Here is a 13,930-nt window from a genome sequence, read left to right as displayed (position 1 = left end):
CAAGGAAAGCAGATTTGATTGTCCTAATATCACTAAATCATGGTTTATTAAATATAATGATCTTAAATCATCAAGGATCAGACCTATACTATTAAGGGCAAAAAATTATTGGATGGACCGAATTCACCGTAGGTGAAACGAATTTACCTAATAATTTCATCCTAGGTAAGATGAGTCACCTAATATTTTCTCCTCGAGACCCACTGATCAGACGGTATGGAAGATGGCAGAATTCCCGACATAACACGACACAAAAACCGCTACATGTATATTCTTTATGCATAACATCCCAAAACGGCTCTTGTAAGCAACGGAGACATCGATAGCGGGTTCCCCAAAAATTCCGACGGCAAGAGAAGCTCAGGGTACAAAAAAGGGGGCGCCGAGGGGAAACGAAGGGGAAATTCCAACGGATTCTCTCCCCAATTTAAATAGAGGGCCAACAGGTGGTGAGATTTGGTACGTTCTCCTCCGATTTCTCCCACACTTTCGTCCCTTTAATCGCGAGAAACCCTCCTCCTGCTCCGCCTCAAATCTCAGGGTTTTGCCCCTCTTCGTGTCCGGATTCGATTCGATTCGATTCGATTCCCCGACCGAATCCGGCTGCAGTTGGTTGGAATACGCTTGCAATTCTTGTTTTCTTGAAGATTTGTTTGCGGGAGCTGTTGGTACCCCTTAGTTTCTTTGTAATTCAGGTAGGCAATTTCATCTTGATATGAATTTTGTTTTAATGCATTATTCTAGGTTTTTGTGACCTCGAAAGTCGTAAATTAGGGTTTGGCTTCCAAGAATTTTTCTTTTTAATTTTTTGAATTTTATATTTTCGCAATCTTTGTGCGGTTTTGGTGGACGGATTGTTAGGTTTCTGGGTTTCTAAAGGAACTTCTCTGTCTTTTTCTTTCAGAAGATCATGATAACTCTTGTTTGATTTGGTGGGATTTGAATTTTTGATGGAGTTCTCTGATCTGGAGTTGAGAGATTGTTTGATGTGCTTCATTGTTGGGTGGATATGGCTTTATTGATGAACGCAATGGCATTCGATTTTGATCATTCCTCCTTTCTTTCCTAATCTCTTAGCATGTTCTTGCGAATGATCTGTCTGTTGTTGTTTGTCCCGGAAGTGGAAATTTAAGCGTATAATGTTGTGGTGGGTAATGATGCAATGGACTTTCTATGTTTGAAGGCTTCGCACTTGAATACTTAACAGGCTGGCGTGGTTCATGCATTAATGGCTTTCATTTTACACGTTGCAAGTCAATTTATGATAAGAAAGCTATGCCTGTGTTTCCTTGAAGTATTATGATACCTAATTTCTTGGAACGAATATTTAGTAAACTTAAGTCTATCAACAAAATGGCATGTTGTCCATGGCATGCTGTTTTTCTTAACAAAACTTCAGGTCCGTCACGTTTAAGAAGTTATGGCATAAATTAGATATTTGGTTCTAAGCACGCTAGCCTCACTATTATAGTGTAGTATATTATCATCCCTGGCCTCTTCAGGTAACTAGGCACTTGGCAAAGTTTATATATTACAGTCTGCTAAATGAGCGTAACATCGAGTGGCAGTTTGAATCATCTGAAGTTTCATGTTTCATAAAGTAATAACTTGATTAAAAAAAAAAAAACTGCAGTATAAATGATTAAAAGAACTATAGCTTTTTCACCATGTAATAACAATATAATTTGTTTTGCAGGTTGGATTGACTCGACTTGAATTGCTATTCATAGAAGAAGAAAATCCAGAAAAAAAAAGTTTGTTCTCCTTTAAGATTGCATAGTTTGCTTGATGGAGTTCTTTAGAGGTGGTTCTTTCAAACTTCAAAGCATCTCTATCTATTGTTAAGGTGAAGTGGTGGATTTATTTGTTGTGGCCAGTGCTGTTATCAAGTTTTATACAAGACAAATTTTAGCTTCTCAGAAAAAGGTAACAAAAGCATAGGAAAGTGGCACGTCACCACTTTTCTATGCTATTTTTCATGTCATATTTATTGGTGGATGTTGATGGCTGTTCCTCCTTTGGAGCCATACAGTGAAGGCCAAACTGACAGACATCCTTTGCTGATGGAGCAACCAGCTAACACTAATGAACATGAACACATAATCGATATATCAAGGGGTGGTTCTGCTTCCACATCACAATCTCATGGGTATGACCAAAACGACTTGGATGAATTGCATCATGAAGATTGGCCTTCAACAAGCCCACCAGCTCTGGTCTCTGAAACATCTGCAGTGTCGCCTACGGTACCTAATTCAAGAAATGCATCATTGACTAGAAGTGATAATTATGGTCGCCGTCGTAGAAGCCCTCTGAATTCTGGTTTGTGGATTTCGATTGAGCTTGTTGTTAATGTGAGCCAAATTATTGCAGCTATCATAGTTCTCTCCTTGTCAAGACATGAGCATCCAAGAGCTCCATTGTTTGCATGGATCGTAGGTTATACAGCAGGCTGTGTTGCTACTCTTCCTCATCTTTATTGGCGTTACATTTATCGCAACAGACACAGCTCTGAGCAAGATTCCGCTAATTCACTTCAGAATTCTTCTCAGAACATCCGTCCTGAATCTACTCCTTATACATCCATTTCTATTACTCAACCCTCAGAAGGTGAAAATGACCATAGCAGTGCTCCTGTCTCACACGGGCAAAGTATCCTAACTGCAAGTCCAAGGTACTTTCTTGTTCTTTCTATGCAAACATGCTAGATGATGGATTCTCATTGCAATCTTAAATTTTGTTAGAATTTTGCACCTTGTGCCTACAAATTTTGTTTTTTCATCTCATTCCTGTTTGGCATTTCTATTTATCAGTGTTAAGAACTATGTACAAAAGATAGATGTTGTTCATTTTTTTAATTGCTGGGTCAAGTTCTATCAATCCTTTAACGCATGATATATGACATCGAATTCCTTTTTTTTCTGCCATCTACATTTTAAATTGACCAAACACTTTGTTTTTCAATGAAACCTGTACTACCAAGTACTTGGTTGTTGCCTATGGATTGGGTGTCGACAGGGGCATTCCATGACAAGGTGGCTAGTTGCTTTTGGATGTTGGTTGCAGCCATTAGATTTTACCTTAAAATGAAGTGGTTTAATTAAAGTAAAATCTGTATTTCAAATATACAGATCTCATTTTACCGTCAATTTGTTTATGCTAGGAATGAAATGAGCTAAGCTAATAAGGGCCTATGGTGTGCTTGCCTCAATTCAGGCTTTAGTGATCTATGTAATATATATATGTTACATATACACCGGTTACAACAAACAGTTTTGCTGATCAAGAAAAAGGTATCAAAGTGTAAAATGCATCATGGTAGTAATTTAATGTTCCTGGAAGTATGACTTTAAAATTCACAGATATATTTCCAGCATAATAGACAGTTGAGCCTACAGTTTAATAGTCTGTGCGGTGGGCATTAGTATGAACTTTTAGTGTCTATCAGTTCCCTCTTTCCTTGATCTGGAACTTGCATCAAAATTTTCACATCATCAAACCTGTTTTTTCCAATCCTCACTAGTGCATCTATTACATGATAATACATTCCAGAATTTTTGGCACAAGGGACTTCACTTGATGCAAAACTTGTTTAGGGCACCTATTCGATGATTCAGACTAGCAAGGCTGCAAGAGGTGTTGTTATCAGACAAGCTGGCGCAATGAATAACTACAGATCTTTCTGGGATTCCCATATGCCATGTAAACTAGCATAGCTTATTGAAAACTTTTTTTATAGTTGAAATAAAAAATCCTAAATTTTGTCTAATTCTAAAAGTTGACCAGATTTTGATCACCAAACTGATCTCTCACCTGCCTTATTTGCCGGCCTTCTAATTTGCTATATCCTTTGAATTCATTCTCTTTCTTTATCTCTGTCTATCGCATATCCTATCCGATTGTCTTGGTAGGGCTGTTCAATGAGCAAACTGTCAGCAGCTTGTGTTCAACTCCTAATTTGGCTCACCTCGAATTGTTAACAAGGCAAGCTATTCTTGGCTCACTTGAGATTGGGTTGGCTGAGCTAAAAATAGGGGTAAAAAGCAATATATAATTACAATATCTATTATTATTACTTATGATTCATAAAAGGAATTCTTACATTAAAATTGCTGAAGATTGATATAGTTCACATACAAATGAATGCATTTCAACTATAACATCTAGATAAAACAATGGAAATTAGTTGAAAGTATATTTGTTTGCCTTGAGAGGCCTTATGCTCTCAAGAGATTTCTTGGACAAGTTGTTATCGAGCAGCTTAAGTTCGACTAAAATTTTAATGACTTGGCTCATATTTGGCTTGATTATAGAATAAGCTGAGCTTCATTGCAGCCTAGCTTGCTTAAGCTTGGCTATTTGCACCCTCATGCATTAATTCTTTTTGTCTGACAAGAAAGCAACCTTGATTTCTTCATTTTGCATCATGTGTAAATGAACAATATATTGACTGGTGGAACCAAAATTTTCTCCTTGTGGGCCAACACCATGCATACTCTGGTCATGTCGGTTGAAAAGTTAAGATATATTATCTATATAATATATTATAATCTTCATTATGGCATATTTAGCCAAATTCAATACTTCTAATTTGAGATAATCTACTATTATTAGTTTATACTTAGAAAATTTCCTTCAATATAAATTCTGTATTTCTCATTATCCATAAACTTCTCAGTGCAGAAAAAATGTTAAATATTTTTATTAACACTTAAAGTTCACTTATTGTTATTTTTAATTACTAAAAAATAAACAAATCTTCAAGTTTCTTTATATTTTTTGTTATTTCAAATAAGTAAGGAATTGTATTGCAAACACTTGAATATATGAGGAAGAGAATGATCTAAGCATGTGAGCTAGACCAATCACCTATCTTTAAATGCTAATTTTCTTCGTTTTGCATCTCACAGAGCAGATCTAGATGTTAGTATATTTTTTTCAATAAGCTGAGAGAGCAACCATGTTTTGAGCTAGTTTTTCCACCAAAATGCAAGTGAAAGAAGCATCTAATGCTATGCTCCCTTCTACTTGAGGTTTCTTTAATCTTATAAAATTTGATATATGCACTCATCGCTAGTTCTCAACCATGTTTTGAACTAGTTTCTCCACCAAAATGCAAGTGAAAGAAGCATCTAATGCTATGCTCCCTTTTACTTGAGGTTTCTTTAATCTTATAAAATTTGATATATGCACTCATCGCTAGTTCATTTGGCTTGTTTTTTGATCTCCTGTAAAATGAAAGAATTTAACACGTGAAAGAATTTAACACAAAGTGGTGTGTTTATTGAAGGTAGGTGATCTGTAAGCGAGAGGAGATACATGGAGTCATTTGTGGAGGATGGGATTAAACCTAATAATTATTTCCATGATTTTCTTTATTTAGTAGTATTTAGAGAGAGGATTTAAGAAAGACATTAGTGGATTCTTTAGAGAGAATGGGTGCCACGTGCCTTTTATTTCCCTAAATGAGAAATGTAGAGAGGTGTTCAAGATGGGGTGCCTTTTTGGAGGTCCGTTTATTTCTTTTCTTTTCTCCTCTATTTCTGTATGTTTTCTATGCAAGTTTGTTTCAAGGTCCATGATTTCTGGGAAGAGCTATACACAGTCACACTACGCCAGAATTTTAGGAGGGGCTAATTCCTTATATACCATAATTGTAAGGAGTGAAGAATCAGTGCTGTATCCATTCTGTCGCCCTAGTTATATGGTACAAATCATTAAGATACGTGTCATACTGACACATGGTACATTTTTTGGTGCCAGTACAACAAATTAGAGGTGAAATACCATGTGTTGACATTGCATCGGTACAGAAGGCGTGATTGTATTTTGCTGGTTTGATCTGTCATGGCTATTACAAAGTAGTTATTTGAGTGTTTGTATATGATATTCCATAATCTGAAAACTTGTTTTTAAGACATTTAAAATATATAGTGTCCATTTATTTTCAAGAACAAAGAATAGAATCGAAATCTGCTTCTAAACTTGCGACTTTCTCTGACTTTCGTTCATTCGACTAATTGCCTTCCACCTGGAATTCAGAATTTTTAGCCAATTGTGCGGACAGAAAGGGGCCATTGCTTCTGCGGCAATTTGGGAAAATCCTTTCTGGAGCGGCATTCATGGGGCATACCAAGCTCCCACCAAAGAATTCCTTTCTCGACCAACTATTACTATCTAAAATACTTGTTATTGAGATGTTGGTTCAAGCCTTTACCCGCCCCTTTTTTTTAATCAATGGTGGAACCAATCACTTTGGGTGTCACATTTGCTGTTGCTTTTTTCTTTCCTCTAGAATACATTCCAGTCCATGTGAATCATGTTGACTGACACTTACAGTCCATGCCATGGACTGTATTGTGGTTTGAATGAGATAGAATTCTAAACATTGGCGAGGGATAGTTGGTAGGTTTTTCATGAAAAGCTATAAATCATGAATTCTGGGAAGAGTATGAGTGGCATTTCTTTTTAGGCAAGCCACTGCAACTATGGAGCTTGATAAACTAATCAGAGAACCACTAAGGTTGTATTTAGTTGCAGACTGTGTTAGCCTTAGCCCAGAGTAAATGGATCAGTCTTGTGCTAACCCACTGTACTCTGGAGTGACCTACACACGATTGAGTGGAATAGTTTATTTTGGATTATTACATTGCAAACAAACCACGCCCCCCCCCCCCCCCCCCCCTCTTCCCCCCACACCAAAAGAAAAAAAAAACACAAAAAAAGTCTACTTCTCAAAATGCCTCTTTTATCCTTAGCATAAAATGTCCTTCAAGAGTGTCTAGTGTTTTAAGGGAAAAAGTATGCGATGCTGAATAGGTTATAATATATTTTGTTGAATTTTTAAAGTTTTTATTTAGATAATTTTTAGTATGCATTAGGGTTATAATTCAAGGGGAATTGATGTTCAAGAATCCTACTTTAGGTAATGTGCGGTTGGATTAGTCATAAAATCTTCATGATTTGATTCTTAGCTATTTTAAATGGCTTTCTATGTAGGGTTATGTGGGATTCCAAATTTTTCCTTGAGGAAAGAATATGGAAATCCACTACTTGTTTGATAAAAATAGTCCTAGTTTACTTGAAAGTCATATAAAATCTATCAAAAGGCCTTATGGCTGGCCACTAGTGGCATCGCACATGAGTTATTTGAAATGAATTAGAGATTTGAGATCAGTTTCAGCCCTTTGTTCCCCTCTTTCATCCCCCTTCCCTCCCACCTTCCTATAGTTTTTGTTTTTTTTTTTCTATTATTTTATCTCTACCGATATATCTGTCTAGTCGGCGTGCATTGTTTTATGAATTTTTATGATACATAAACTACAGATTCTCTCATTTAGCCTAGAATGCTTTAGAACCTTATTCCTCCTTTCTTTCACCATCATAAAAACCCTGGGTTGGATTTATTTGACCTTTCACTCGTGCTTAATCTAAAACTTTTATCATTGCTGTCCCATATACATGTTTAGGGCAGTGAGCAACCGAATTAGACCTATCCATAATGTACCCTTTTTACTAAGTCCTTCCTTTCCTTGTAGGCCATCCTTAATTGGTTCTATATCAAATTTGGTATTAGAGCTGAAGGGTCCTGCACCTTTCTTTGTTTTCCCTCAATCATCCTATTGTTTTCTTCTGATTTCTTTTCCCTAACAGCTTTCTATCAAATGAGTAGTGAGGTTTCAAGATTGATGCTATTCACCAGCATGCAAAATATAAGGTGTTTGGGTAGATGTGTGATGACTCGACACGTATCAAATATGACAAGCATCAAGTATAGCTTTCTTGAAACTTATGTACAACCCAAGGTGTTCCACTATGCATTCTTGTAGATGAAGATAAATTTTATGATGATGAGGATGTTGCAATTGAAGATTTATTTATGGAAAACCCTTCAAGCAGTGAATCGTCAAATTAAGAGACTGCAGTTGAAGATGAACCATGTATGCAGCATCCAGTTGAGAGGACTGAAAGCCCCAAAGTTGCAGTTTCAGAACTATTTCTAAATCACTAAGGCATGGATTGCTATCAATCGGGATCTATAACTGTATTGATGCACTTTGAAGATCCATTGCTCGCTGATTTTGCAGATTCATTTATCGATGCTATCAATTGGATGATAAAAACTTCGATGGTCATTGAATAAAGGGTGCCTGAAGATCCAACTAGTAGAGTGATTTGCAACAAAATTTCAGGTTAGCCTCCATCATCAAGTCTTGAAGATTAAAAAGTCGAGCATGAGGATATAAATCATTGAGATTATCTTAGGGATGAGATCCATGCAGCGGAAGTGAATGATGGTGAATAAAATTAGTTTGTCATATGTTTTATTGTATTTTTGGTGTTTTTGGTTAGATGTTTTTTTTCAAAACTGTCTTATAGTCCAATTTCAAGTGGAATCTGTGTGCAAGAGTCGTACTTTAGGTATTTGTTGGGTTGGATAAATCATAAAGTTGTTAGGATTAGATTTTTAGCTATTTTAGATGTGTTCATAAATAAGGTTAGATGGGATTTTGAATTTTTCCTTATAGCAAACATTTTGGAAACTGGCTACTTAGCTGCTAAGTGCCCTAGATTACTTGTAGATCAAGTTTATGTCATATATATATATAAAGTCATGTCAGGCCACTAGTAGCATTGTACATGAATTGTCTAAAAGTAATTGAAGATTTAAGGCCAGGTTCCAGTGTCTTGTTACCCCCTCTTGCTCTTGTTTTCATCTCTTCCCCACAGCTCCCTTGCTGTAGCTATTTCTTCTATTATCTTTATGTCTGCTGATATATCGCTTGACTGAATTATCATTTTCTGAATTTATATTATAAAGCAACTACAGACTCTCTCATTTGGCTTGGAATGCTTTAAAACCTCATTCCTCCTTTCTTTCTCCCCACAAAAGTTTTAAGGAAGATTTGTTTGACCATCTATGTCCTTAATCTTAATATTTTGTCACCGTTGTCTCATGCAAGGTATTCTGTACCGGTTGTCCGGCAATATGGTATGGTAAGGTACTTGTACGGTGCCATTTTGGCCTGTTTGGACTTTTTTTATTTCAAATTTTGAACTGCAGTTGTTATATGGTTTGCTGCTTTCAGCTCAAAATTTGAAAAAAAAAAAGCTTGAAACAGGAAATAAAAAATGTTCTCCCCTGGTCTGAAACAAAGATGACAGGAGAGAGAGGGGGGTGGGACAAGGAGAAAAGGAGTGAGGAAGAGAGAGAGAGAGAGGAAGGAAAAGAGGAAGGGGGAGGGCTGCCTTGGCAAACCCTAACCGTAAGCCAAGCACACATGAGAGAGAGAGAGAGAGAGAGAGGGAGGAAACTACTTACTAGACCATCGTGAGTGGCCGCCAAGAGTTACGGGATGTTTGCAAGTGGGCATCTCTTGAAATCATGAATGGAAGGGGCTGGGATTCAGCAGAGATCAGCATTCCTTAGTCCCATATATACTGTTTTGAGTATCAAGCCGGTGGTTTATGGTGAGGATGGAATGCCTTTCATTTTTGCTGCCTTGTGATTGCTACTTGATGAATGATGCAGAGGATTCCATTCTTGATGAATGTTGAAGCTAGCTAGACTCTTTTAGACTATGCGTGGTTTGTTGTGAATAGAGGGTGAGCCTTGGCACAATAGTAATGTTGTTCTATTATAGTCTAGAGATAAAGGGTTCGAAACACAAAAACAACCTCTGTGCATGCAGCGTAATTCTGCATATATCTGACCCCCTGGCCTTGCAGTGGAGGGAGCCTTATGCGCTAGGGCTAGGCCATCTTTTTTATGGTTTGTTGCAAATATAAGAATGCTATAGCTGAGCAACAGAAGGCTGAAATCCATAGAGAAACTTGCCCCCCACAGCTCTCCACCACCCCCCCCCCCCCCCAGTTCTTTTTTTCCTGATGAGGATTGGGATATTGTAAATATTTTGTTGAGAGGGATGACATTTCTTAGCAAATTCCTTGGTACATAAGTGCGGACTGTTTTTTTTTTATTTTTTCCTTTTCTTTTCTTTTGTGGGTGTGAAGAGATGCGTTTATTGAATGCCTCTCTGTGGCCATTCATGAAGATGAAGTTCTTTTGGTAGTATTATAGGCTGAATAGGAGTTTCATTGATTTTGCAGGACGATTAAGTATGTACTGATGGCACATGAAATTTGGTCTAATCTTTCCAAGGCATTTGTATGTTTTGTTACTGTCACAGAACCATGCAGGAGCCTGGTGTAATTTTTTAGTCATAACTTCTTCCTTGTTATGAATTTTTCATTTAAGTTCTATGTGGTAATTTGCAGGATAAATGCTTTAGTTGACCATTTCAAGATGGCCTTAGATTGCTTCTTTGCTGTGTGGTTTGTTGTTGGAAATGTGTGGATATTTGGTGGGCGCTCATCTTCTCATGATGCTCCTAACCTGTACGGGTATGGTTGTTGTTTGCCTTTGTTGTTCCTTTTTTTCATCTCATTCATTTCCTGGGCTACCATTGAAATTTATCTATTCCTCAGGTTATGTATTGTTTTCCTTACGTTCAGCTGTATTGGGTATGCTATGCCATTCATTCTTTGTGCTATGATATGTTGCTGCTTGCCTTGCATTAATATCTATCATGGGCTTTAGAGAGGTATGAGTCACAACAGAGGTGCTACCTCAGAATCAATTAATGCACTACCAACCTACAAGTTCAAATTAAAGCGACTGCAAAATGGAGATTGAGAGTGAAATTAACTCAGAAAATCAAGGCAATGGTGGGATCCTGGCTGCTGGTACCGACAAGGAAGCGCATGATTTCTGCAGAGGATGCTGTGAGTTTTTATAAGTGTGTTTTGCATTTTATCATCCATTTGCATTTTATAGCAGTCAAGCAGTTGTAATTCAGAGTCATGTGTGTGGTGGTTTTAAAAAAAAAAGTGATTGCTTTAGTGAAGGACCACTTTTTCACTGAATTGAGGTCCTGTCCTCTGGTAATTTACAATGTATTTTGGTGCTATGGCTTCTGCAGGTTTGTTGCATCTGCCTGGCAAATTATGTAAATAATGATGAGCTCCGTGAGCTTCCATGTACCCACCATTTCCACATGGAATGTGTGGACAAATGGCTAAAGATAAACGCATTGTGCCCCCTATGCAAGTCTGAAGTAGGGAGCTCCACAGACTCTTCAGGGACAGACTCCGGATATCATCACGGTGACAGGAGGGTGGGGAATAGTGCGGAGCCGCAACAAGGATGCAGTAGATGATTCTGCTTTGTGATTTCCAACTGACTGTGTGGAACTGAAAATTCTTCTCTGCAAGCCTGCACCATATGCCGATGTATGTGTCAATGGGTATATGGTGAATGGATCCTGGCGATAGCCACAACATTTTTCAACCATTGCTTTGGTGGTGGTGGTTGTAGCTTTTACATCTATACATGTCAGCAAATGTTTTTCACAGATCGTGAGATAGGAGGAATGCTGAATCGCCCCTCCATTTATGCAGGATTGTTTATGAGCTACATTCCGAAGACACCTTTTGCAAGGTTGACTGACATTTTCATTCTGAAATCACTAGTTACAGTTGGTTGTCGGTTCAATCCATTTGAAAACAGTTATTGCTTCCTAAGCATCAAGAAAGGGTTCAGAAATAATGACAGTAAGCCAGAAATGCACGAAGAGACAAACTGGTTGGCCGTAAATCGGTATATGCTTCTATTGTAGCTCAAAGAACAGATGTCAGGATGACATTGGAGAATCAGCATAATTTATTCCCTTAGCTTGTTACTGGAGATGCTGGTGAAATTGTGCTTCAACTTTTCCAGCATGGAATCGGAGAGATGGTATCGGTGTCATTTCTGTGCAGCTATTTTCGAATATATGGCCATTATGTTTGCTGAAGTTGTTGAGATTTGCATTACGTGAAGAATATGCTATTGGAGCAATGGGAAGTCTTCTTCCAAAATCTCATATTGCTTTATTGTTTACTGGAAACAAAATGCACCTCAGTTTTCTTACTTTTTTTGAGTTTGGAATGGACTATAACTCTATTTTCTTCGGAATATTTTCAACACTCCATCAAGGGCAATGCTGTTGTTGTATGTATTAAAAGCTTGACAATCAAAGTGACAGGAAAAAGACTATAACATATATAAGGTGCAATTTGATTGTATCCCGAGTGTCGATATATATATATATATATATATCAGTTTCATGATGTCGGTTGTATCAAAAAGGATGCGGCTAAAGTCACTAGGCTTAACCGGGGCATTCATGGACGTGATATAGATTCCTGGCATCAGATCAGCGGCACGGCTCAACGTCGCTGGGTAAAATGGGTGCAATACTGTTGGTGCCATGATTTCAGCTTCAATATCCGGAGGACTGCTTGATTTTCCATACATCCGATCTCTCATGAGACCCTCTATTTCAGGGTCAGAGTTTCTCCCCGCCGTGTACCATCAAAGCTCCCAGGTGTGGGAGCGGGAGACCCTCCACTGTGGACAAGGCTCGGGTGTACGGAGTTCCTGATGGAAATTGATGGCAGACGAATGAAAAGCTAGAAAAGAAAGAAATCATTTATTACAAATCAGAATTTCAAGATTATTAGACGACACTGTGGTGGCTTGCACACCGTCCATGCAAAACCTTGGTGGCATCATGTCATCAACTTGCTCTCCATGCATGGACGGGTGGCGTAACAGCCTCTAGTTCCGCACCATGCGTGATACATTACATTGCAGCATCACGGTCTCTCAAATAAAAAGCACTGCACTCCAGACCACCAGACTAGCAACACCTGCACCCACAAAGCTCTCCAGTCCCCCTCCCCATTAGTAGGTGCCGTTTTAGACCCCGACTCCCCACTAGAAGCCGGACCCGCATCAGAAGAACCCGAAGATGAGGAAGCAGCGGATGAAGGACTCGTCGAGGCCGTCGCATCCCTAAATATCTTGGCTTCCGGTGAGCTCGGATTCAGCTTCAGAATACCTGCCAAACAACCATAAAATCCATAAGCGTAAACAAGAGAGGAGTTCACGCTTTTAACTGTTTAATAAAACGAGGAACACAAAGAGGAGGTTGTTTTTAAGTACTGGGGCAGTTGGAGACTTTAGCGTCGCTGTTGCAGGCGGCGGGCATGTGGAGAGCTAAGGTGGTGTTGATGGGGAGGGCGAGGGAGGGATCGGTGCTCTCCACGATGAGCACGCACAGGCACTTGGGCTGGCTGGCCCTCAGCTTCTCCGCGTCCGCGCAGCACTCCGGCGTGGGCTTCGGCGCGCTCCCGCTCGCGTACGGCACGCACGATGCCAGATTCTGCAGCTGGTCCGCGCACTCCTTCTCGTCCTCCTCCAGCGTCGCAGGGCATGGAGCTGGCACCGTCGACAGGAGCAGCAACAAAAGCAGAATGGAGGACTTGGCCAAGGCCATCTCTCTACGGCTCCTTATTTCTTTCCGTCGTGCGGAAGGATATTGAATTCGTTCTTTCCCCCTTTCTTATGGACGGTGGTTCTCTCTTTGCTTCGGACCAGCTCCCGAGAGTCTTCATTAATGAAGCTTGGGATACGTGAGCCAACACATCATCGATTACTATTTTCTTTTGAGGATGTAGTCATCGCTCATTAAAGATTGCCTCATCCGGCAACACTATATCATAAGGAGTACAAGCAACCACATACGACAATAGTTGCTTACGACTCGGAACAGGAGAAATTTTTTTTTTTTTTTAAACTAACAGAATATTTGCTTTTACCGCACCCTGTTGTACCCATGCCTCTACCTGCATCTTATTTCTGGGGAAAAAACGTGCTTGTTGATTCCTTTTTGTTTCCCCTTGTTTTAAGTCGTTCCATCCTTCAAATTAAACTTTGTATGGTAGATTAGGCAGATCTATATCAAATATGAAAAATATTTATTGCTTTAAACTTTGCTCTGCTTGTGTCTCTCGTATCAAGAGCAGGCTTATCTCGCCATCTTGG

The 13,930-nt window shown here is 38.9% G+C and overlaps 1 protein-coding gene and 1 pseudogene across 1 annotated transcript; one reads left to right on the top strand and one right to left on the bottom strand.

Moving 5' to 3' along the window:
- The first annotated feature begins 289 nt into the window (after positions 1-289).
- On the top strand, positions 290-12,109 carry LOC105040258 (E3 ubiquitin-protein ligase At1g12760). Its single transcript, XM_029263120.2, is given in 7 exon segments — positions 290-695; positions 1,697-2,674; positions 10,279-10,404; positions 10,489-10,702; positions 10,704-10,760; positions 10,762-10,785; positions 10,983-12,109. Coding segments are annotated over 6 exon segments (1,335 nt in total). The 5' UTR covers positions 290-695; positions 1,697-1,997; the 3' UTR covers positions 11,220-12,109.
- A 405-nt stretch (positions 12,110-12,514) lies between these two features.
- LOC140856711 (non-specific lipid transfer protein GPI-anchored 14-like) lies at positions 12,515-13,466 on the bottom strand (annotated as a pseudogene).
- Positions 13,467-13,930: the final 464 nt, after the last annotated feature.

This window comes from Elaeis guineensis, chromosome 3, assembly GCF_000442705.2.
Source record: "Elaeis guineensis isolate ETL-2024a chromosome 3, EG11, whole genome shotgun sequence".
NCBI lineage: Eukaryota > Viridiplantae > Streptophyta > Magnoliopsida > Arecales > Arecaceae > Elaeis > Elaeis guineensis.
The sequence above is the reverse complement of the archived record's forward strand: the minus strand, read 5'-3'. Positions and strand labels throughout refer to the sequence as shown.